General features: G+C 48.4%; 1 protein-coding gene across 1 annotated transcript in view; it reads right to left on the bottom strand.

Annotated features, from left to right (window-relative positions):
- Positions 1 to 26,880, bottom strand: part of LOC138296884 (solute carrier family 22 member 7-like) — a 363,385-nt gene that overhangs the window by 172,644 nt on the left and 163,861 nt on the right. Inside the window, exon 4 of the mRNA XM_069236377.1 lies at positions 8,934 to 9,088. Coding sequence (XP_069092478.1) covers positions 8,934 to 9,088 — 155 coding nt within the window. The remainder of the gene's footprint in view (positions 1 to 8,933; positions 9,089 to 26,880) is intronic.

Here is a 26,880-nt window from a genome sequence, read left to right as displayed (position 1 = left end):
CATGGTACTCCCCTCGCCCTCCAACCCACTGGTCCCCTTGGCGTTGGACGACTCTGCCTCCAAGGATCCATGGGCCGCTGCCTCCCCACTTGGCGGTGCCTCCCTCCCCAGATGATGCTGATGTACACAGACAACACAAGAGAACAGGGATGGGGAGACAAAACAGGAGAGACACTTGTAAATAGCTGAATGGAGGTACATTAGTGGGTCACACATACACCCACCCAGAAAGCCTTTAACCAGGCAGCACCTACCGGTATACAATGGCTATTCCCCTGACCAGTGCCCAGAACCCTGATCTGCAGCCATTCCTCAACTAACTTAAGGACCTGACATACGGCAGACTTGATCCAAACACCCGTACTCCCCACGGGGGCCATTACGTAGATGTACATCATTTAGAGTCCCTGCCACTAGAAAGCCTAAATACGAATGCACACCCACACATCCATCAAGGGGCCAAAACATGGTATATGTACTCACCCCCTTGTGACTGCTGTGCAGCCTTCAAGCGCCCATCCAGGTCTGGGTACGCCACCGCCAGCATGGGTTGCATAAGGGGGGGGTCAGTACCCGACGGGCACCCCTTACTTGTCGGAAGGACTTCCCCAGCTGGGCCTCGCAGATCTTCCTCGCCCAGCGCCGCAGGTCCTCCCACCTCTTCCTGGCAGTGGGTGCTCCACCGGGTCCGCACTTCCTTGACGATGGCATGCCAAATGCCCTCTTCTGGTGGGCGCTGACCTATATGGGACACACAGAAAAATAACACTGAGGTCAGACACTGGCCAATCATATACAGCTGGCTATACGTCCACTATGGGATGAACATTTCAAACAGCCTAACAGCACACACACGAAGCATGTCAGGAACCCTGGACCATACTGTGTCACAGGTGCACACATGTATGCAGCAAACACCCATCACTACACATATCCATGCCCCCCAATCCTCCTACTCACCTATACCTCTGGGCGTCCGTAGAGCTTGGTGTACAGGGGCAGGACCCAATCCACGAGCTTCTCCAATTCCTCGTTGGTGAAGGCCGGGGCCCTTTCCCCTGCAACACGTGCCATTTCCATGACCAGAGGCAAGACACAGCAGTACACTCAGTGGAGTACCTGCATGCAGGAGATCAGGGAGTCAAGTGAAGTTGGAGTGACGAGTTTGCCTACATACTGCGGCGGTGTGCACCATCACTGGCAGCGGCGATTATGATACACTAAGATTGCCCATTGACAACCATGTTAACCAATGAATTTGCGCACAGCAGTAAACACCACCTTACACTATTACGTCAACCGCTAGCGGCATGAGGTCACTTCCACCACAACACTTAAGGATTACAGGGGGCAGACATTTTGGCCTTAACTACGCAGTTATAAAACCCTCATCTGCACAATGCAGGCCCTATTGTCCCCTAAACACCCATATGCATGTAACAGTATACATTACCTCACTTGACCATTCTTGATATATCATTCTGGTCATGTTGCTGTAATATCACACACACTAAGCATTAGTGTTGTCTACAATCATGCCAGCTGTGCTGAATGAAAAATAATGTGTGCAGATGTATGTGTGTTGCTCACACGTGTTTTAAACTCCTCCTAGATAGACCCTTGTAGCGAGGAAGGGCCCCATCGGTGTACAGACCACTTGTGCAACTATTCATGAACTTTGTGCATTACTGGATCCAGCACTGGCACCGGCAAATTGTAATCAGCATGCCATCCCTACTGAAGTGCAGGTGCTCTCTGCACTCCATTTCCTGGCAACTGGCTCGTTTCAAGTGACAGTGGGCATTGGTGCAGGTTTTTCACAGCCAATGTTTAGCATAATACTGTCCAGATTCCTGAATGCATTTGTACGACACCTACAGTCTTATGTGAGGTTTCCCCAAAGTGCTGACCTCCCTGCCATCAAGTCGGACTTCTATGCCTTTGCCAACATACCCCATGTGATAGGTGCCATCGATGGCACCCACATAGCTATCAACCCCCCAAGAACAGGTGTACAGAAACAGGAAGAACTTTCATTCCATGAACATTGCAGGAGGCTGGACTGGCTTGTAGTGAGTACCAAGGGGTACTTACACCTTGCACCAGGCCCAGGTATCCCTTATTAGTGTATAGGGTGTCTAGCAGCTTAGGCTGATAGATAATGGTAGCTTAGCAGAGCAGCTTAGGCTGAACTAGGAGACGAGTGAAGCTCCTACAGTACCACTAGTGTCACTTGCACAATATCATAAGAAAACAAAATATACAGATATACTAAAAATAAAGGTACTTTATTTTTATGACAATATGCCAAAGTATCTCAGAGTGTACCCTCAGTATGAGGATAGCAAATATACACAAGATATATGTACACAATACCAAAAATATGCAGTATAGTCTTAGAAAACAGTACAAACAATGTATAGTTACAATAGGATGCAATGGGGACACATAGGGATGGGGGCAACACAAACCATATACTCCAAAAGTGGAATGTGAACCACGAATGGATCCCAAACCTATGTGACCTTGTAGAGGGTCGCTGGGACTGTAAGAAAACAATGAGGGTTAGAAAAATAGCCCACCCCAAGACCCTGAAAAGTGAGTGCAAAGTGCACTAAAGTTCCCCAAAGGACAAAGAAGTCGTGATAGGGGAATTCTGCAGGGAAGAGACAAACCAGCAATGCAACAACGATGGATTTCCAGTCGAGGGTACCTGTGGAACAAGGGGACCAAGTCCAAAAGTCACAAGCAAGTCGGAGATGGACAGATGCCCAGGAAATGCCAGCTGTGGGTGCAAAGAAGCTACTACTGGACAGTAGAAGCTGAGGATTCTGCAGGAACGACAAGGGCTAGAGACTTCCCCTTTGGAGGATGAATCCCCCACGCTGTGGAAAGTAGTGCAAAAGTGTTTCCCGCCGAAAGACCACCAACAAGCCTTGCTAGCTGCAAATTGTGCAGTTAGGGTTTTTGGATGCTGCTGTGGCCCAGGAGGGACCAGGATGTCGCCAATTGCGTCTGGGGACAGAGAGGGCGTCGAGCAAGAAAAGGAGCCCTCTCAGAAGCAGGCAGCACCCGCAGAAGTGCCAGAACAGGCACTACAAAGAGGAGTGAAATGGTGCTCACCCGAAGTTGCACAAAGGAGTCCCACGTTGCCGGAGGGCCACTTAGAAAGTCGTGCAATGCAGGTTAGAGTGCCGTGGACCCAGGTTTGGCTGTGCACGAAGGATTTCCGCCGGAAGTGCACAGAGGCCGGAGTAGCTGCAAAAGTCACGGTTCCCAGCAATGCAGTCTGGCGTGGGGAGGCAAGGACTTACCTCCACCAAACTTGGACTGAAGAGTCACTGGACTGTGGGAGTCACTTGGACACAGTTGCTGGATTCAAGGGACCTCGCTCGTCATGCTGAGAGGAGACCCAGGGGACCGGTGATGCAGTTCTTTGGTGCCTGCAGTAGCAGGGGGAAGATTCCGTCGACCCACAGGAGATTTCTTCGGAGCTTCTAGTGCAGAGAGGAGGCAGACTACCCCCACAGCATGCACCACCAGGAAAACAGTCGAGAAGGCGGCAGGACCAGCGTTACAGAGTTGCAGTAGTCGTCTTTGCTACTTTGTTGCAGTTTTGCAGGACCTCAGAGATCACGTCATGGGCTGCAGCATCCATCCTGTTGCCTCCCCCCTGGGACACTGATGCCCTCCCACTGGGTTAAGCCCCCTGTGCCTGTGTCCCCTGCACAGGTCTGGCGGTACCACTTGTACTGGGGCCATCGTCTTACTGCCTGTTGGTAGGGGGTGACTGTGGCATCTGTACTTGTGTTCCACCAGTCTGTGGCCTGGATACACAGGTGTGGGGACGGTTGGCCACGACTGATGTTGTTGGCTGGGTGGTAGTGGTGTCAGTGGTATTCTGGGTGGGGTTACTGGATGGTCGCAGTCCAGGACTGTGTGAGGGGCCAGGGTGATCCTCAGTGTCCAGGTTTCCATCCCCAGTGTCCTGAGAGGTGCCTCTGTCTCCCTATGGGCCACTGCCAGTCCTTGTCCTGTCTGTCAGGGTGGCATGGGTGGTGGTGCCTGTTGGGAGGGATGGACATGTCTGTTACAGTAGCAGGATCGTATAGGATGCACATGACTGGGTGTGTTTGTGCAGGTTTCACACTTTGGGGCCATGCAGGTTGCTTTCGTGAGGTTAGCATTGCTTTTTAGCTTAGTGTGTGGAGGTGCATTGTGGGTGCTGTAGGCCATTGTGATTCCTTGCAGGGGTGGGTGGCTGTGCACAGGGGAAGGGATGTTGGCCTGTTGGTGGGTTTGTGGGCATGCATGCATGGATGTAGTGATTGTGGCCTGGGTGGCTTAGTGGTCCTGGTGGTAGTTAGAGGGGTGAGGTGGTGCATGCATTCCAGGTGTGATGGATATGGGGTAATTGTAGATGACTTACCCAAGTCCATTCCTCCAGTGAGTCCCTCAGGGTGCAGGATGGCCAGTACCTTTTCCTCCCAGTCAGTGTAGTCGGTGGTGTTGGTGGAGGTCCTCCCCCAGTCTTCTGGACTGCAATGTGGTGCCTGGAAGCCATGGACCTGACCTTCCCACCCAGGTCATTCTATCTCTTACAGATATCATCCCTGGTGCATGGATGGTGTCCCACTGCATTGACCCTGTTGACTATCTGCGGCCATTGCTCTATCTTCCTGGCAATGGGTGTGTGCAGGACCTGCGCCCCGAATAATTGTGGCTCTACATTCAGGATCTCGTCCACCATGGTCCTTAGCTCCCTTTCTGTGAAGCGTGGGTGTTTGCAGGGCGCCATGGTGAGTGCTGTGAATGGTGTCTTTTGTGGATCTAGGTAAGGGTGCTCTTGTGTGGTTGGGTGTCTGTATTGTGGCTTGTGGCGTTCGGTGTCTGCTTCTGGAGTTCTCTGTATTGGTTGGCCTAATTTCATTGCAAAGGATTGTGGGGTGTGTCTTTGTGTGTTTTATAGTGTTGTGGATGTGTGTCAGTTTGTGGGTTTCAAACTTACCAATGTATGCATTTCTTACTGTTGGGTCTACTTCCCGTCCGTGGCTGTCTGTACCGCCAATGGTCGTTCGGCTTCCACTAACCGCTGTGGTGATTTGTGCTTCATTATTTGGAGGGCGGAGTGTTTGTGTGCTTGGTGGTGGCAGGGTGGGAGGTCCAGCAGTTCTGCCGACAAGGTCCTAGCGGTGACTGGTGTCAGGGAGATTTTTGGCGGGTTCTGATTTTTGCATCATTATATGGTGGGTTTCTGTTCACTGCCAATGGCAGGCTTCTGTTCGCCGTCAACACGGCGGTCGATGGCGTTTACCGCCGTGTTCATAATGAGGGCCGTAGTCTAAGTTCTCATATGGATGGCGTTGTTAGATTTAACACTTAAAACTTTCGTTTCATGCATTTTGCACATTTTAGGATGTCTGCCCTTAAATATCTAATTTATTTTTAATTTCACTGTTATTGAGTGTTAAGCTTTTGAACATTTTCTACTCCACACCGTTAGAGGTGGAGCTGCATTTAAGGCAATTTCTGACATATAGGCCCATATTTATACTCTGTTTGCGCCGGATTTGCGTCATTTTGTTTTACCCAAATGCGGGGCAAACTTAACTCCATATTTATAGTTTGGCGCTGCTAGACCAGCCCAACGCCAAAGTTATGGCGTTTGAGTCATTTTTTGGACGTGAAAACCTACCTTGCACTAATGACATGCAAGGTAGGTGTTCCAGTGCAAAAAATGACTCTAAGGCATGTGCGCCTTATTTATCCTCCGGCGTCAAAATGACACACAGGAGGAGGCGGGCCTTAAAACATGGCACCCAGCCAGATATGCGCCGTTTTTTAACGCCTGGGTCAGGGCAGGCGTTAAGGGTCCTGAGGGCTTCTTTCCATGGTGGAAAACCATGGAAGCAGTCCACAGGTGCCCTTCCCTGCACCCAGGAGCACCCTCTGCCACCCTAGCCCACCCCTGGAGGATACCCATGGAAGGGGGGGGGGGGGGCATCCATGGTGAGTCCAGGAAAGTGCAGGTAAGTATATTTTTTTTATTTTTTAAAAGTGGAAAAGGGGGGCCTAACTTGCTTTGCTAAGACAGGAGTCATTTCCATGGGTTTGTGCGTCAAAAAATGGCACAAGTCAGGTTAGAGCCAATATTTTTGACCCTAACCTAACTTGCACCATTCTTTGGCGCACAACCCCCAGTCTTCCCTTCACCTCTGCTGCCCATTTAGAGTCATTTATTTTGCCGCTAACCAGGCCGCAGCGCCGGCTAACATAATTCCATAAATAAGGCACCCGGCTGGCGCGTTGGAATGGCTTTAGCCGGCGGTAAACCTTTTGACGCAAATCTGCCCTGCCGATGATTTGCATCAAAAAGTATAAATATGGGCCATAGTCTTCTCCTGGCAACATGTTATCAGTTGTGACCTTTCGCTTTTGCACCAGTTCACACCCAATGTCCATCCCTTTGTTGCTTTCTTCCCACTCATTTCCACAATGGATGACTTTCCATTAGGCCCCACTTTTCCTCTCGTTGACCTCCTTAGTTTCTGTCTAACTTGGTTTGTGGTGGTGTCACAGCTGCATTCAATATTGTTTCAATACTCAACGCAGCCACATCTGCTGTCAGGCCTGGTAAGTGTCTTAATGCCTAAATATTGTATAATCTAATTCCAGTTAGTATTCTCCACTCACCGGTTGTACTCTGTCCTCCTTGGGGTCATTAAGCCGGGTCAGTGAATGCTCAATTCTCCAACACCAGTTCTGAGCTGCACCACGTGAGAGACAAGTCTGTTCTGAAGAGTGAAATCTGGTCCATTGTCTCCCAGCTCTCTCACCAACTCTGTTTTCCTCAGATGGCTACCACAGGGATTGCAACATCTTTAACATGTGGGTGGGAGTTCAGAGAAGCTTTCAATGAGGTTAGACATCCAGAACCTGACAAAATGTCTATGAGGAGCAGCTCTGAAAGCCATCTCTTTCCCTCTTTTATCGTACCTCCAAATCTCATGGCAGTTTTATCTCTGTCCTCATCTATCAATAGATTCCTATTCCTAAATCACTAGAGTTCATGTTAGCATGGAAATCAGTTCCTGGAGAATGTTGCGTAGGAACGGCCCATTCCTCTTTTTCTTAGGAGGATATGAAATCAAGATCCCTCCGCTATCTGAAAAGAACCTAAACCTAGACATTCCACTGTGTGCCACCAATGGTACCAGTGTGTGCCACCACTAGTATTGCTACCCCCACAGCTGAGGTGCACAGATTTCCAGGGAATGAATGGGTCCTCACCTACAAAGACGCAGATTTATAGGCAGTTTGTGCCATGTTTGTACCATGCAACGTGGTACGTGAATGGTGCACACACTAAGTCATGTTTTTGAAGCCGTGCAAAGCCACTTTGAGTGGCTTTCAATGGTTTCAAAAATATTGATTAAGGTAAGGCAGTGCAAATTGCTGCATTGTGTTACTCTGCACAAGAAAGGCATTCCATGGGTGCTGCATGGGTGTTCCCATGCAACACAAATGGTTTTTCATGCATTCCCAGATTTACAACAACTAGTAAATTTGGGACTGTGCCAAAATCTTACACTTCAGCAGAGGAGATTTAACATGGAGAAATATCTTTTTTTCTCCTCCCTTTTTCTTCTTTCCATGTGTGCTGCATTTTGCAGCACACAAAGAAAAAGGAGAAAGCCTCTCAGGGCTGTTTCGTGCAGCAAGAGGCCCATTCCTGCATAAAGGCAATGCTGCCTGCAACACAGGCACCCTTGCACCCTGTTGGAAGGGTACCTGCATTGGCACTAGGCTGCCAAAAGGGTGCCAGTGCAGGGGGAAAGGACAGGACAGTGCCATATTGGATAATTATAGTGCATTCCTGCCCTTTCCCTGTGATGCAGGATAGTGCAGCAAAGTGACTTGTGGCGCTGCCCTGCATCACAAAACCGATGGATATGGGCCCAAGTATCCTTCTTAAGCAGGCTTCGTCATTTCGCTTTTGCCAAAAAACCTTCGTCCTTTGTTTTCTTGTCATTGGTGCCATCGGATGTCTCCAAGTCCAACCCCCTCTCTGCTTCAGTACAAGTGTCATCCGGGAATGTCTTTAGCTGCGGTCAGGGATTTGGGATGGTGTAGCTGTTTTCCTCATTTGAAATACTTGGAAATGGATGGCCTCATCTGTGTGCCATGTTGCTGGATCTCAGAATGTTGGTGATTGGAAACAATGATCTGCCTTTATGAAGTGTCAGGTTGAGATATGCTACTCCACAGCAGCATTAAACTAATGACGAGCTTACAGTCCATACCTCTGTACCAGAATTTCATGTAAAAAATATAGAGAATGTGAGTTTAAATAAGTAAGTAGAGAGTTACTTTTTTAGCATATAAGCTCACCTTTAACTTGTCGGGGGAGACCACATCTGCTTTTTATTTTAAGTTTTATTCCATTGCCAAGGTTCTCCATGTCATGTGACACCTTAAACCGGTTCCAGCTTTCAGCTGCCATTATCATACAAGACAGGGAGCAGCAGAAGGTGCTGGGAAAAGGAGAGGAGCACAACGTACTGTCTGCTGTATAGCACAGGAAAAACACAAGTACAGACAGGACGAGGGAGGAGAAACAAGAAAGAAAAACAGGCTGGTAAGGAGCGATGGGGGGCACAAAGTGAAATTAGACGAGAAGAAAGGAGAAGATAAAAGGAAGGATGAAGAGCTGAGGGAAGATAAGCAGGGTGAGGAGATGGTATGAAGGAATAGCAAAAGGTACGAGAAAAGATACATATATTTTCATAAATTTACCCCTGCACCAAGCAATCAATGGCTTGCAAAGGGAGGCAACGAACAAATGTGGGGCACTTTTCTTGGGTGCTGTGGCTTTATTGATCCCAATTCCACACTGGTGAAAACAGTTTGTTCAAACTAACCAGTTAGCTTACCTAAGGATGTTGTCATCATAGGAAATCCAGAAAGTGCCACCCCAGAAAGAGACTGGAAAATTGCAAACATGATAAAATTGACAGATGCTGCAGCAGCCATCTCAAATATCACTGAGAACACACAGCTTACCAGGAGCATTGTACGTCGGCCATACCTGTGAGAAAACAAATGAAAGCAAAGATGTCTTAAACTGCTTACGCTCCACTGGTATTAATTCAGGGACTCTGAAATGTGTACATAAGGAAACCTCAAACAATCCACAAGGACACAGATGATTAATACTGTAAAGTAAGTGTTAGTGTAAAGTCAAGCCTCTCACAGATCTTACAGACCTACTGAACTACCTCAAAGCCACTTCCTATGAAAATGAAACCATGCACCAATGAAACCATATACTGCATGACTACCCATCTGGTTTCAGATCATGCTGTTGCACACAGTCCACTATGGATGCATTGCAGACATAGCACAACTGACCACAGATGATGGTGCCCCATGCCTTGGGATATTTTGGACTTCTCAGCTGCCTGCAACACTGTCAACCATCCCTCTCTCACAAATACCCTTAAGTCTCACATGAGATTCACCAGCAATCTCCCCATACGGTTCTCCTCCTATCTTACGAACTAACATCAAATTATCAAACAAATAAAGATAGCCTAGTACCAGCTCTCACTTATGGAGAAACTGAAACCCTTTCTTCCAGGAAGCAACTTCCAAACTGACATTCATCCCTCATACTCTCACATCTGGATGGTGGTAATGCACAGCTCCATGCCCTCACAGACTGATGTGTGTGAATCAATGGAAAAGAAAAACTGAGAAACCACATTGCACGAAACCAAATCATGGAAAACTAATTTTAAGGAAAGACAATTTTAAACAACTGCAAAAAATCCAAAAATTAAAGGAAACATTTTAAAAGAAAGATACTTTTAAGGAAAAATCCCAAATTGCATTAAACTTGGGTGGAGTTTAATATTACTGTGGGGACTTTGGGTTCAGGGACAGCTAAGATTTAGGGTGACAAATGGTGTTTAGGGGTCAGAAATAACGGGAGTTTGTGCATAGAGAGGATTTTTAGGGTTCAGTGATGGGTGGAGTGTACGGGCGGTGAGGGGCTTTTAGGATTCAATGATGTATGTTTTTTAGATGGGTGAATTGTTTTTAGGTTTCAGGCATGGGAGGAGGGTAGAGGGTTCGGGTGTTGAGGGGTTTTAGGATTTATTGATGGACAGAGTTTAGGGCTGGTGGCAGGTTCAGTTATAGGTAGCAAATGGAGTGGTGAAGAGTTTTAGGATTCAGGATGGGGTGGAGTTTATGGTAGTGAGGGGTTTTCAGGATTCAGGGATAGGTTGCGTTTAGACGTAGAAAGGACTTTTTAGGGTTCAGGGATTAGGATTTTAGGGTAATGAGGAGTTCCTGTGGGTCAGTGATGGCTGGTGTTTAAGGACAGTGAGGGTTTTTTATGATTCAGGGATGGGTGGAGTTTGGCTGTGCACAGGTGTTTTAAAGGGTATGGGATGGATGAGGTTTAGGCATAGAAAGAGGTTTTTATGATTCAGACATGGGTGGAGTTAGGGGTAATAAGTGTTTTTAGAGTTCAGGGATGATAGTTTCTTAGGAGAGAATGGGCATTTAGGCTTCAGGGATGAGTGTAGTTCAGATATGGGACAAGCTTTTAGGGGGCAGTGATTGATGGTGTTTAGGGGTTGTGAGAGGTCAGCAAGGGATGTGTTATAAATATCACCTATATGTACCTGTAGGAAAGTACCATCTTGCCTGGCATGTTACCCCCATTTTTTCTTGTGTGTCAGTTTGTTTTTGCCTGTGTCCTGGGATCCTGCTAGCCAGGACCCCAGTGCTCATAGTTTGTGGCCTATATGTGTTCTCTGTGTGGTGCCTAACTGTATCACTGAGGCTCTGCTAACCAGAAACTCGGTGTTTATGCTCTCTCTGCTTTTCATATTATCACTGCAGGCTAGTGACCATTTACACCAATTCTGATTGGCACACTGGAACACCCTTATAATTCCCTATTATATGGTACCTTGGTACCCAGGGTATTGGGGTTCCAGGAGATCCTTTTATTTTCAAAGTCAAATTTGGGGTTAATTTGTTTGTAGCAGCCGGCAAGGCAGACCTGCCTTTAAAATGACACCAGACACCACAGCAGTGCAACCATGGGTGCCCAAACTCCACTGAGGTCCCTAACCTTACATGCCCTAACATAGACTAGAGACTTACAGGTAGGTTGTCAGAGCCAATTATAACTACACATAATTTGCATGCACCTTTTAAACAGAGCACTGGCCCTGGGCCTGGTTATCAAAGGCAAGGGCACAGTCAGAGTCAGTAATCACCAGTATCAATAAAAAAAATGTGGGTGATCAGGTCCAAAACAATTACTTTCTCATACTGCCAGTCCACTCTACACCACTCCACTCTACACCACACCACTCCACTCCACTCCACTCTATACTACTCTACTCTATGCCCTTCCTTCTGTGCCATTCTACTGTACACTATTGTACTCTACACCACACCACTCCATTGTACTCCACTCCACTGTACGGTACACCACCACCCAACTCTACACCACTCGGCTGTATGCGACTCCATTCTATGTTATTCCCACTATGCCACTGGACTCTAGGCCATTTTTAATCACTCCACTCTATGCCCACTCTAAGTTATTCCATTCTACACTACTTTACTATACAGTACTGCACTCTTTGCCACTTTACTTCGTGCCACTATACTGTATGACACTCTGCTCTATGACACTCCACTCTACGCTATTCCACTTTATGCCACTCCAACCCATGCCAGTACACTCTCTGCCAGTGTTTGTCAATCTTTTGACTTCTATGGACCCCCACTTTATCATTACTGGAACCCGCGGACCCCCACTGAATCATTATTGGAAGCCGGGAACCCCTCACTGAGTCATTACTAAAAGCTATGATTTAAATTCCAAAGCATTACACAAAAAATGCAAGCATTCCATCAAAAACATACACAAATGATAACAAATTCCCTTAATATGAAAACAAATATAATTTATAACAAAAAAAGTGTAATTTTAATAGGCAGATTGAAACTTTTCTATGTTCAAGGGAAGCCACACATCGTCTGTACTATATTCTGTTTGATGCACCTGCACGGCACCCACAAATCAATCTGAGGATACTATCTTAATTGTTAGTCTCCAGTTTCAAATTCCTTGACAGTTACAGTAAGTTTTAACATTTTAAACTGTACATTTAGCCACTTCATTTATTAACACTTTATTAATCTGTTAATAGCAGTCACGGAGCCCTGAGGAGGCTCTGCAGACCCCTGGGGGTTCCAGACCACAGGTTGGGAACCACTGTTCTATGCCACTCCATGCTATGCTAATCCACTCTACAGCACTCGATTCTATGCCACTTCACTCTACACCACAACACTTACGCTATTCTACTTTGTGCCACTTTATATTGCACAAAACCACTCAATGGCGCTTCACTCTATGCCACTCTTTGCTATTCTATTCCACTCTATACTACTCCACTCTACAATACTCCACTCTATGCCACTATGCTGTAAGCTATTCCACTCTTTTCACTCCACTCTAGATACCTCCACTGAATGACACTCCACTCTATGCTGCTTCACTCTATGCCTCACCACTTTACTCCACTCCACTCCATACCATTCTACTCTATGCTATTTCACAATATGCCACTCCCTCTTACACTCAAAGTCACTCCTTTCTACACCACTCCACTCTGTGCTATTTGACTGTATGCCACTTCACTGTAAGCCACTCTACTATATGCCACTCCACTCTATGCTACTTGGTTCTGGTTCTGGCCAGTAGTCCACTTGGCTCCACAAGCTTGCCCCTGTGCCCCTGACCCTGTCGACTGCCGCCTGGACTGAAGTTCGAGGCCCTCCATCACCCTCAGGCACCCGCCTGCGCCTCATCCCTGGTGCCTAGTGGTAGGCATATCCTGTTGTTTCATAAGTATTTCTTCGTGTTTTTTTCTTTGTTCGCTTTTTCTTTTGCATTTAGTTAAAAAGATTTCTTCCGCTGCCTGCACTGTATATTCTGCCCCATTGTGCATTTTTTTTATTGTTTCTCTGCCTGTGTGCCCCCTCTGTAATTCGTTTGCTGTTTAGTGTGTCTGCCCGTTTCTGCCGGCTCTCGCCGGTCACATTCTTCCTGCCGCTGCATCCCCTGCAGCCCCTCCCCCTCACACACCCATTGGCCCTTCCCTCCCGCCTCCCAGCTGCTCCACCCTCCCACCTCCTCCTCTTACTGGCAGCCGCTGCACGGAGCCCCGTGTGGCTCCCTGACCTGGCTCTGGCCAGGAGTCCACTTGGTTCCACCAGCCTGCCCCCGTGCCCCTGACCCGGCCGACTGCCGCCTGGACTGAAGTCCAAGGCCCTCCACCACCCGCAGGCACCCTCCTGCGCATCATCCATGGTGCCTAGTGGTAGGCATATCCTGTTGTTTCATAAGTATCTCTCTGTGTTTTTTTCATTGTTCGCTTTTTCGTTTGCGTTTAGTTAAAAAGCTTTTTTCTGCTGCCTGCACTGTATATTCTGCCCCATTGTGCATTTTTGCATTGTTTCTCTGCCCCTGTGCCCCCTCTGTAATTCGTTTGCTGTTTAGTGTGTCCACCCGTTTCTACCGGCTCTCGCCGGTCACATTCTTCCTGCCGCTGTGTCCCCTGCGGCCCGCCACCTCGCACACCCATTGGCCCTTCCCTCCCGCCTCCCAGCTGCTTCAACCTCTGACCTCCCCCTCTTAATGTTGGCTGTGACACTGGCCTGCCAAAGGCGCACCAGAGGCAAGCCCGTCTGTGCCCGTCCGTGCCTGGACCGCGCCCAGCGCCAGTCCCCCTGGCCCTCACTGCCCCTACCGCCATAGGCAACATTACTGCTCCACTAAACTCCACTCCTGCAGCCCAGGTCAGCACTTCACCTGCACCCAAGCCAAGCACACACACGGACCCTTCACATGTCATGCATGCCGTTTCTCCTGCACCCTCACATACACCAACATGCTCCACACTGACTCTAACACGCCACACACCAACTATAACACACCCTGCAAAAACACTAACACACCCCACAACAACACTAACGCACCCCACAACAACACTAACACGCTCCACAACAACACCAACACACCCCACAACAACACCAACACGCTCCACAACAACACTAACACACCCCCCAACAAAACCAACACACTCCACAACAACACCAACACACTCCACAACAACAGCCCCCGCAACCACCTTAACTGCATACTCCTAAACACCCTCTCCGTACACAAGCACGCCATCGAGCTCTGGGACCTGATCACAACACACTCCTGTGACATCGCCTTACTCACGGAAACTTGGCTGAACCCCTCATCTGAACCCGACATAGCCATAGCCATCCCAGAAGGCTACAAATTCTCACACAGAGACCGTCTAAACAAACCGGGAGGAGACATTGCCATCATACATAAAAGCACCATCAAAATCACCACCAACACCCACGACACCGAACTCTACTGGACTGACCACCACTGTGTCCACTTCTCCTTCACGAAACCACCCACCCACTACCGACAGCACACAACACCCTACCGTATGTGGGACAAGATCCCCACAGAACACCTGCACACAAGCTCTCACAAACTCCCCCCCTCACCAACGACACCAACATCGCTGCCCACAACCTCACACAATGGATTACCACCTGCGCAGACTCTCTCGCCCCTCTGAAAAGTAAAAACACCACCGCAACATCAAGACCGCCCCCTGTTTCACCACTGAACTTCAAGCCTCCAAGCATGAATGCCGCAAGACCAAGAAAGCTTGGCGACAAGAACCCTCCATAACCAGCTTCTCCACCCTCAAAACCACCATATGCAAACATCACCAATTCATTGGAACCACCAAAAGGGCCTACTGCAAAGAACGCATAGATAGCAACTCACATAACTGCAAGGAACTCTTTACAATCATCAAAGAGCTCACCAAACCCAAATCCTGCAACATCGACCCCACTCACACACAAAACCTATGCAACTCCCTCTCCAACCACTTCCACCTCAAAATTCTAGACATACACAACAGCTTCACACCACCTGCACCCACCATCACCACCACCGACACGAACTACAACACAACACCCCCCCACTCCAAACAACTGCACACCTGGGCCACTACCAACGATGAAGAAACTGAAATAACCATGAACTCCATCCACTCAGGCTCCCCCACAGACCCCTTCCCCCACCACATCTTCAACAGGGCCAGCCCAATCATCGCTCCCCAGCTCCGCTCCGTAATCAACAGCTCTTTCGACACCGCCACCTTCCCAGGCTCCTGGATACACGCCGAAGTAACCGCACTCCTCCAAAAATCCAAAGCAAACCCGGATGACCTCACGAACTACACCCTCATTTCTCTTCTCCCCTTCCCCGCCAAGGTCGCTGAGAAGCTAGTGAACTCCTGTCTGTCTCACTTCCTAGAGGAAAACAACGCACTTGACGCCTCCCGGTCTGGATTCCGCAAGAATCACAGCACTGAGACCGCCCTCATCGCCTGCACTGACGACATCAGAACCAGAGTTCACAAGGGCGAGACCGACCCACTCATCCTCCTGGACCTCTCCGCAGCCTTCGACACCGTCTGCCACCAAATCCTCTGAACACGCCTCTTCGACGCAGGAATCTGACACAAGGCTCTGGACTGGCTCGCCTCCTTCCTTGCCAAAAGAACCTAAAAAGTGTGCCTCCCTCCCTTGCAGTCCCCAGCAACCAAGATCATCCGCAGGGTCCCCCAAGGGTCCTCCCTCAGCTCTACCCTCTTCAACATTTACATGGCCCCACTCACCAACATCCTCTGCCCCCACAGAATCACCATCATATCCTACGCAGACGACACCCAGCTTGTCATCTCCCTCACCAGGAACCCCACCACCGCCAAGACAAACCTCCACTCCGGACTCCTCGCCACCGCCAAATGGATGACAGCAAGCCACCTCAAACTCAACTCCAACAAAACCGAAATCATCATCTTTGGCCCCAGCAGGACAGTATGGGACAACTCCTGGTGGCCCACAGCCCTAGGACCTCCCCCAACACCCTCCACCCATGCACGCAATCTCGCCATCATCTTAGACTCCCCTCTCTCCATGACCCAGCAAATCAACTCTATAACTTCCTCCTGTTTTAACACCCTCCGCATGCTACGTAAGACCTTCAAATGGATCCCCATAGAAACCAGAAAAACTGTCACCCATGCACTCATCAGCAGCAGACTAGCTTCAACAGAAACTCCAGCGGATCCAGAACGCATCTGCACGGCTCATCCTGAACCTCCCACGCCACAAACACATCTCCGCCCACCTCAGGCTCCTTCACCGGCTACCCATCAACAAAAGGATCACTTTCAAAATCCTCATCCACGCCCACAAATCCCTCCACAACACTGGACCAGTCTACCTCAATGAAAGAGTGAACTTCCACACACCCACTTGTCTCCTCCGATCGGCTGACCTCGCCCTCGCCACCGGCCCCTGCATCCTTCACACCACCTCCGCAGGCAGATCCTTCTCCTACCTCACCTCCAAGACCTGGAACTCCCTCCCCACCAACCTACACAAGACTCAGGACCTCCTGACCTTCAGAAAACACCTCAAGAGATGGCTTTTTGAACAGTAAATCAGCATCACCCCCTTTTTTTCTCCTTCCTACCCCCCACAGCGACTTGAGACCCTACCGGGTGAGTAGCGTGCTTAATACATTTTTTGATTGATTGATTCTACACTATTCCACTCTATACCCCTCTACTGTACACCAATCTACACTACACCATTCCATGCTAGGCTATTCCACTGTACTCTACTCTCCAACACATCATTTTCTGCCTCAATGCTGTGCACTGTTCTTCTCTTTGCCACTTTACTCTACATCACTCCTCTGTATGCCATTCTACTCTATGCCACTCTACTCTGTGCCACTTCACTGTACTCCACTCCACTGTACACCACTACACCACTTCACTTTACACTATTCCACTCTACACCACTCCACTCTTCACCACTCTAATCTACGCTATTCATCGATATGCCACTCCATTCTATGCTATTTGAATGTATGCCACTTCACTCTAAGCTGCTTTACTGTATGCCACTCCACTGTACACCACTACACTCTATCCCACTTCACTCTACGCCACTCTACACCACTCCACTCCATGCTATTCCAATGTACGTCACTCGCATCTATACTACTGTACTGTACACCACTCCACTCTGACACTCTACTCTATGCTACTCCATTCTACACTACAACAGTGTACCCAATTCCAATCTATTCTTCTCCACCCTATCCAACTCCAATCTATGCCACTCAATTGTACGCAATCCACTGTGTGCTATTGCACTGTATGCCACTTCGCTGTATGCCACTTCACCTTACCGTATTCCACTCTATGCTACTCCCCTCTATGCCACTTCCCTGTACACAACACTGTAAGCTATTGTACACTATGGAACTCCACTCTATGCCACTTCATTCTATGCCACTCTACTCTACACCACTCTACTCTATGTCACTTGCCTCTACACCAATCCATACTATGCCACCGCCACTCTTCTCATTTTGCCACTCTATGGTATTCACAACTCCACTCTATGCCACTCTACTGAATGCCACCCCCTCTATGCCACTTTACTCTACGCCATTCCACTCTATGCCAATCCACTCTACACCACTCCACTCTACTCCCTTCAACTCAATACTATTCCACTGTATGCCATTCGACTCTATGCCACTGCACTGTACACCATTCTACTTGATGCCATTCCACTTTATGCTATTCAACTTCACTCCACTTCATTTCACACCACTGGACTGTGCTATGAGCTATTACCCTCCAAGCCACTGTACTCTATCCCATTTACCTCCACTCCAGTCTACAGTATTCTACTCTATGCAGCTCCTCTCTATGCCACTCCACTTTGCGCTATCCCACTTTACCGCTTTCATCTATGCCACTCTTAATGCCACTGCATGATGCAACACTCGATAGCATGGCACTCCGCTCTACCCCACTCCAATCTACACTGTTCCACTGTGCAATATTTGACTCCATGCTATTCAACTCTATACCACTTCACTCTACACTATTTCACTCCATATTATTATTTTTTATGCCCCTCCACTCTTCACCACTCTATTGTACACCATTCCACTCAATGAGACTACAGTGTTCGCTATTCCACTTCACGCCACTCCTCTCTACATCATTCAATTCTATACCACTCCCCTCTATGCAACTCTAGTCTGCACTCTTCCACTCTATGTCACTCCAATTTATGATACTACACTCAAGGTTGTTAGGTAGTCATAGGAAATAATTGCTATTTACTTACTTTTGATGTGTCTGCAAATATTTTGCCAGCGTAGCTGGGTTCTTTCTTTTGCAATTTTTTTATTAACAATATTTTTGGTTTAGATATTTTGTATATAGGCTCAATGGATTTTAATAATTTGTCTTGATATTAGGGTCTTTATATTTGTGTGTGGTGACACTTGTGTTGTCGATATTCTGTAGTACAATTATACGACATAGTTGTGCTGCTGGAAAGGAGTAAAGTTGTATTGCACAACATTGCTCTACTCCGACTGGCCTTCTCCTGCAGATGTCACCAGCCTGGCATCAAAAGCACATCAGGAGCAAAGCATGCATGAAAAATCAAACCGAGCAAAGGATAAAGACTGTAGTATATTCTGTACCAATATACAAAGCACAGTTAATCCCGTTAGTCAGCAATAATCCCCTGGTAATGTCATGGAAAGAAACAGGTAAAAAGTGCTACCAATGTTCAGCAAGAGTAGCTATAACAACTGTAAGAATTCAGAGTTAGCAGGCAGTGAAAATCCAACAGGAAGAGGATTTCCAACATGGTAACCAGCATTACAACAATGGTGAAACAGATAAACAGTTCAATCATGGTGTTGTGATTGTGTTGGTACTCTCCTATCTGTAGCTACATATAATACTGAGAGCATAGTGGGATCACTGTCTGCCAGATCTATTAGAAATATCTGACCCCCCCACACCTAGATAAGATATACTCGAAAGCCACTTTGATGTGGTGCAAGCTATTGGTCCTGTGGAGGGTAGAGGTTAGATTCAGCATCAGGATAAGCCAAGCTACATCTCGGGCACTGCTTGCCATGTTCCAGGATAAGTCCAGCAGAAGTGTTCCTCTATCGCATATGGTACCGAGGCAGTTCTTATAACATAAGCACCATCCATGTCACACTGTATCAGAGGTGTGAGCTTGACACTGTGATAAACCGGTACTCTATTAGTGAAATTAGTGCAGATTCTTCTGCAGGTGGTAAGTATGCTGCTGACCATCTATTCTTTTTTGAGAAAGTCCTGCACAACCAGGTTGATACAATGCGCCAAACACAGGACCCGAAAGTAGCCATCATCTGTCATGGCCTTGAATATATTGACTATATTACTGCTGTAGTCTGTGGTAACTAATCCAATTCCGAAGCATCTGGGACACAGCCATTCAAACACTTTGCTATTAAAGCCTTCCAAGGTGTTTGCAGCTGTATGGGATTTCTCTATGGTGAACAAGGCTACTGTTGCGTACTGCAGAACAGCCTTAAACATATCTCCAGTGCTGAGACCTGAGGATAGCTGTTTATCCCCCTAAAAGTTATCCAATTGCAGTGATACACGTGTCATGAGTTGCTTCACAACTGGTCCACATGTCTGTCGTCAGGAGGGTAGTGTGAACAGCACTTTGCTGTAAAGAGTGTCTAACCAATTACAGCACATAATGATGGAGCACTGGAACAGCAACTCTGGCAAAATAGGTCCGACTTAGAACCTCCAATTTTGGGCAGATGGCATCCACAAATTTAAAAATTGTCACTCTTTCCACAAATAAAAAAGGGAGGCGATCAAGAGCTAACATTTTAGCCAGCTTCCCATTGTACAAACGTGCTGTTGGGTGGTTGTGGTTAGGGCCCCTTCTCCCTAAACAATCCTGTAATAGTAGACTGCATTTTCTTATTTTCTGGGACCAATGACGCAAGTGAATTCTGAGAGGTAGGAGGTGATAGACTCAATGTGCAGTTTGTCTTGGGGCAGTCAATGTGTGCTGTGGTGACTCCATCTGACTCTTGTGCCATTTTGAGGCTGTTGAGGTGGGTGATACTGGCACACTGCTGGGGACAGGGCTGATTTGCTATCTTCTTCATCACCTTCCAAGATAGACATTCAGTGAAATGCTGCATTGTTGCAGTTTAAAATAGTACAGACAAAGACAAAAGAGTTTAGCGTGGTTGATTACTTAAGTTATTATCCTAAATAATTAATAGCAATACATCCAACTGTTTTAAAGTTAAACCACACCACCATACATAAAAATTAATTTCTAATCAGATTAACAACATACAGATGTAACTCTTAGCTTTATGTGCATCTATTCTAAAGGAGAAACCTGTGGGAGTCAGGGAGGTGCCTGGGAAAATGTAACAATGGAAAAAAAGGCTTATGTGCATCTACGGCAGGAAGGGGGTCAAGGAGAAATGGAATGATGGCAAAAACAAATAATGCTGTTGAGCGGCTGTGCACCTATGCTAGTAGGAGGGTGGATGGATAGAGGCAAAATGAAAACAAATACAAAAATACAAAAATAAACTACTTGAAATAAAAAAAAATACAATTATTAATAAAATAAAAGAAACAAATAAAATGACAAATTAAAATAAAAAATTTAAAAACTTGAAATAAAAAAACTAAAATTAATGTTTGTACTATGGGATTATGAGAAACCCACTGAGAGGCAAATGGATGCAGGTGAAAAATGCATACAAATGCGCGTATTATAAAGAACTATTCATCATAATCATATTTATAATGTACATATTCTACAATGATCTTCAAAGATATTATTAAAATGATATCAGGGGAAAGTAAAAAAAAAATGAACTAAAACATAAAGCCATAGGCCTCTCCTTTTCATCTCTCTAGAAAATGTCTTTGAAAACTAGAATAAATAGAGTGGCTGCACAAAATGGCCTCCAGCCACATGGCTAAATTAACAACAGTGATCAAGGAGGCATGGAGAACAAAGAACGTATGCAAGCCTATGGCAAATGCACACTGACTATCGTCACAACATGTCCACCAGCCATGGGACAATCAACAACAGCAAGAAAGGAGGCATGGAGAACAAAACACGCATGCAAGCCTATGGAAAAGGCACACTGGCTGGCTGCCATACTGGCTACTCCCCCGCCGGGCCCATTAAGAGTTTCTAGCTGGGTCAGCGGGCGGTGACTTGAGTTTCCGCCTGCTGGCCTAGTGGTAAACAGCCTACAGCATTGTCTCCGGCTTGTAATCGAGCAGGCAGCAAATGATGTAGGCTGCAGGATGCACCTGCACCCTCGTAATGTTCACTGTCTGCTTTGGTGCAATGGTGTTGGCTAGGGGGTCCACTGCACTGCCCATGCCAAGTGTACCCATTCCCCACCAGCCTTTTCATGGCAGTGCTACTGCCATGAAATGGCTGGCAAAGAACAAGGTCATAATCCCTAGGGCAGTGTTGCTGATCCCTGATCCTGGCGGAGCTGGCGGTTCCCTTGCAGCACTACCCCCAGAATTGCAGAGATCACAGGTTCGTAATGAGGCCAATAATCTCTATCAGTAGCTGTCAAGGAAGTGGCCCACTGTAACCATCTTGGATGTAAGGCTTTCGAATTGAGAATGCTCGTCTTGGTAACAGCCTCTACGGCTGGGATTACAACAGTAATGTTTCTCCCTTGAGCTAATGGATTTTTCCTTATGACAGCCGTCTGAATTGCAGCTAATAGGTTTTTTCAGTAAATGTAAAATTAATTTCAGCATTTGAACATAGATTTGAATATAGAAGTGATTTATATGCAATAGGCATTGTGTCACCTTCACTGAAGGTGACATAGCTGTAGCCAATGGAACCTGCAATGCCCCGCATCACCACATTAAGTTTTTTGACACAAGTGTGTAAGTGTCTAAATGCTAGCATGCCACTCTGCAATCTTCTGAGTATTTGTGTTTGTTTAGATGTCTAATGTGTACTAAAAACATCTGGACAAATGTAACCATAGAACAGTTTGATCCATTGTGTGTAGCCTGGTATGCATGTTCTAGCTAAATTTTGGAAGCCTAACAGTGACTGTAGTTTCCATATGGTCCTTGGTGGTTGTAAAAAAGCACACTTCTCTAGGAAGTGCTGGGCAAGGCTTTTGCCTATATTGGACAATTCATATACCAGAAACAGAACACTAAAAATGCAATTTCCGATTTCTGAAAATTGAATTTGTAGCCATATTCAGCACACCCACAACACTATGCATCTGTTTAAACTATCGTCCATCAGATATATCTCATAAACTTAAGACAGTGCTTTTGAGTCAATTTCGTGTAAAACTGACGTTACTTGGGCAGCGAACAGTCTAGGACTATTCTTATACCCCTGATGGAGTAGACAAAACTGCTGGTTTGAGCCTAGGGTGGAGAACGCCGCTAAGTGTCTGCTTTCAGGTGCTATATTTTGACAGGAACAACCATTGGAAACGCCCAAGGTTGTTTTGTATTTTGTTCAGAATTTGGGTCTAACTTAAATTTTGGCAGAGAGTAATACTCTGTCACAAATGTAATGGATATCTCATCTGCCGTATTATGATCCCATAATATCCTATGATGATTCAAACACACAGATGGAATATCCATCACGTTTGTGATGGAGTATTTCACCTGCCACGATATAATCAGGCCCTATGTTGTTCATAAGAGCTGTACTGTGTAAAGTTTGGATCACCAAGGTGCATGTATGACTGTTTAAATGTCTATGGACTATACAATAGAAATTATCAGGCCTAATGACAAGAAAAAGAGGATTATTCAGGTGTGAGATAGAGGATTAAATTATTTCCTATTACTCACGCTGTGAGAGAATTTCCCTCACTGAAGCTGTTGCTTCACATTTAATGGGGTACTGTAGTTGCACCTGTGGACTTAAGCTTATGGGTATTATATGGTAGAGGGAACCCTTATCCCGACCTACATGATTGTGGTATAATGCTGGGGGCTTGTGCAAGAGCCCAGTCTTCGGCATACGTCTGTTAAAATGCTTCAGGAACAAGAATAGAGTAGCGTGATAGTATAACATCTTCTCCTTGTTGGACTTTCCTAACAAATTCAAATGACCAATCTACTTCAATCAAGAAAATGTTGTAACTGTGTGTTAATTCTTCCCAGAAAATTACTTTAATAGTGTGTGCAATTTTGCCCTCAATGTGAATATCCAATTCAAATAGTCTGCTAGGAAGGGTCACCCACTGGTATTTCCACTTACACAAATGTACTTGTTTCTCTCGAAACCAGAAACTTTTGAAGATTCTGGTGAAATACCATGACCTCTGCTGCGCTGTCTAGCAGTGTCAATGCACATGTCTTGTTCAGAAGGAGTGTTCTCAGTACGTGTGGCATATTTAACAGAAATACCTGCTACCATCTTGTTGGAAAATGGGTTATTGGTAAGGGCAGGTAGGTACCTACACTTAGCAATAGGCCACTAACCTCCACTAAGGTCCAGTTAGGTCTCAGTAAATTAAACCCAGCTCAACCCTTGGTAGCTTGGCAACGAGCGTCAAGGCTTAACTTAGGAGACAGAGTGTAAAGCATTCAAATTTCACAAAACAGTAATTAAATAAAACACAGGAAACAGTTTAAAAATCCCCAAACCAATTTATAAAAATAGATTATATTTTTATCTTTAAAATGACACCAAAACGAATAAAATCGGATAAGGGGAACCGGAGATATGAATTTTTAAAGAATTATAATTTTTTTAGCGCCTAGAAACAAAAAGCGCCAATCGGGTCATCTGGTTGCACCTCGACCGGGGCAAAGTCAAAGTTTCAGGCCGACCGCAATGGAGCCGTGCTCGGCTACAGGCCGCGGGAGGCCTCGGTTAAAATGTTACCTTCACACTTAGGGGGTGATTCTAACCCTGGCGGTCGGTGTTAAAGAGGCGGCCAACCCGCCAACAGGCTGGCGGTAAAAAAAATGGGATTCTGAGCCTGGCGGGAACCGCCAACACAGACAGCCACCTTAACACTCCGCCCGCCACGGCGGTACAAACAAACAGCGTGGCGGTCCCCGCCAACAGACAGGCGGGAGACAATGTACCGCCCACACTATTCCAACTCACCAATACGCCACCTTTTCCGGGGCGGGAGCACCGCCGATAAAAACACGGCGGAAACAGACTACGGACGGGAAAACGCTCACCACTACGCACTCCAGGAGGAAGGAGGACAGCATGGAACCCGAATTAAACATCCTACCTGCTCTCGTCTACCTTCTCATCTACCACGAGTACGAAGTCCGGCGCAGAATACAACGGTGAGTACTGCACCTACGACACACGGGAGGGGGAGGACGAAAGGTCACGGGCACACACATATGCGACCCCCCCCCCCCCAACTATGTACTCACCAATGCAGAGCACCAAGTCACAGTGACACCACCCAAACACCCCTGAAAAATGCCAGGACGTAATCATATTTGGAATAAATATTTATGTACCAAAAAGCTCCAGAAAATTAGCGTACAACCATGAAAGATATCCACAACAAAACTAATGACATACACATCAGTGTATAACTGAAGTAACAAGTCCTGCACATCCTACGAATTCAGCATGTCCGTGGGCCAAAGTCTTGAGAAACAAGGGCAAAGCCCACACAGGAGACCTGAGTCCTTTGGAGAGAACACTGCAGGGGCATCAGATGTAAAAACTACAGGCACCTCAGGGGGAAGGGAAGGGGGGGGCACCACAGCCACATGAGTCCACGACGCCAGATCCACGAGGAGCCACCATGCCCACTGGACCATCCTGGGGAGTGCAAAGCCACAGTCTCTCAATGTCTCTACAGTGGGTGGGCTGCCCACTGGACCATCCTGGGGAGTGCAAAGCCACAGTCTCTCAATGTCTCTACAGTGGGTGGGCTGCCCACTGGACCATCCTGGGGAGTGCAAAGCCACAGTCTCTCAATGTCTCTACAGTGGGTGGGCTGCCCACTGGACCATCCTGGGGAGTGCAAAGCCACAGTCTCTCAAGTCTCTACAGTGGGTGGGCTGCCCACTGGACCATCCTGGGGAGTGCAAAGCCACAGTCCATCAGGTGGATGACAGTCTCCACTGGTCAAGGAGGAGGCATGGTGGGCACAGTGAACCATAAACGGTGCTTGAGACGGCGGTGCCCAGCGGAGCGGTGCTTGAGAGGAAGGGCCCAGCGGAGCGGTGCTTGAGACGGCGGGGCCCAGCGGAGCGGTGCTTGAGAGGAAGGGCCCAGCGGAGCGGTGCCTCAGAGGAAGGGCCCAGCGGAGCGATGCTTGAGAGGAAGGGCCCAGCGGAGCGGTGCTTGAGACGGCGGGGCCCAGCTGAGCGGTGCTTGAGAGGAAGGGCCCAGCGGAGCGGTGCTTGAGAGGAAGGGCCCAGCGGAGCGGTGCTTGAGACGGTGGGGCCCAGCGGAGCGGTGCTTGAGAGGAAGGGCCCAGCGGAGCGGTGCTTGAGAGGAAGGGCCCAGCGGAGCGGTGCTTGAGACGGCGGGGCCCAGCGGAGCAGTGCTTGAGAGGAAGGGCCCAGCGGAGCGGTGCTTGAGAGGAAGGGCCCAGCGGAGCGGTGCTTGAGACGGCGGGGCCCAGCGGAGCGGTGCTTGAGAGGAAGGGCCCAGCGGAGCGGTGCTTGAGAGGAAGGGCCCAGCGGAGCGGTGCTTGAGAGGAAGGGCCCAGCGGAGCGGTGCTTGAGAGGAAGGGCCCAGCGGAGCGGTGCTTGAGACGGCGGGGCCCAGCGGAGCGGTGCTTGAGAGGAAGGGCCCAGCGGAGCGGTGCTTGAGAGGAAGGGCCCAGCGGAGCGGTGCTTGAGACGGCGGGCCCAGCGGAGCGGTGCTTGAGAGGAAGGGCCCAGCGGAGCGGTGCTTGAGAGGAAGGGCCCAGCGGAGCGGTGCTTGAGAGGAAGGGCCCAGCGGAGCGGTGCTTGAGAGGAAGGGCCCAGCGGAGCGGTGCTTGAGACGGCGGGGCCCAGCGGAGAGGTGCTTGAGAGGAAGGGCCCAGCGGAGCGGTGCCTCAGAGGAAGGGCCCAGCGGAGCGGTGCTTGAGACGGCGGGGCCCAGCGGAGCGGTGCTTGAGACGGCGGGGCCCTGTTCAGCGGTGCTCTTCTCCACGGCGGGGCCCGGTTCAGCGGTGCTCTTCTGCACAGCGGGCCCTGTTCAGCGGTGCCTATCTCCACGGCGGGGCCCTGTTCAGCGGTGCTTTTCTGCACCGCGGGCCCTGTTCAGCGGTGCCTATCTCCACGGCGGGGCCCTGTTCAGCGGTGCTCTTCTGCACCGCGGGCCCTGTTCAGCGGTGCCTATCTCCACGGCGGGGCCCTGTTCAGCGGTGCTCTTCTGCACCGCGGGCCCTGTTCAGCGGTGCTCTTCTCCACGGCGGGGCCCTGTTCAGCGGTGCTCTTCTGCACCGCGGGCCCTGTTCAGCGGTGCTCTTCTCCACGGCGGGGCCCTGTTCAGCGGTGCTCTTCTGCACCGCGGGCCCTGTTCAGCGGTGCTCTTCTCCACGGCGGGGCCCTGTTCAGCGGTGCTCTTCTGCACCGCGGGCCCTGTTCAGCGGTGCTCTTCTGCACCGCGGGCCCTGTTCAGCGGTGCCTATCTCCACGGCGGGCCCTGTTCAGCGGTGCTCTTCTGCACCGCGGGCCCTGTTCAGCGGTGCTCTTCTGCACCGCGGGCCCTGTTCAGCGGTGCTCTTCTCCACGGCGGGGCCCTGTTCAGCGGTGCTCTTCTCCACGGCGGGGCCCTGTTCAGCGGTGCTCTTCT

This window comes from Pleurodeles waltl, chromosome 5, assembly GCF_031143425.1.
Source record: "Pleurodeles waltl isolate 20211129_DDA chromosome 5, aPleWal1.hap1.20221129, whole genome shotgun sequence".
Classification (NCBI taxonomy): Eukaryota; Metazoa; Chordata; class Amphibia; order Caudata; family Salamandridae; genus Pleurodeles; species Pleurodeles waltl.
This window is presented reverse-complemented; position numbering and strand designations above follow the sequence as displayed.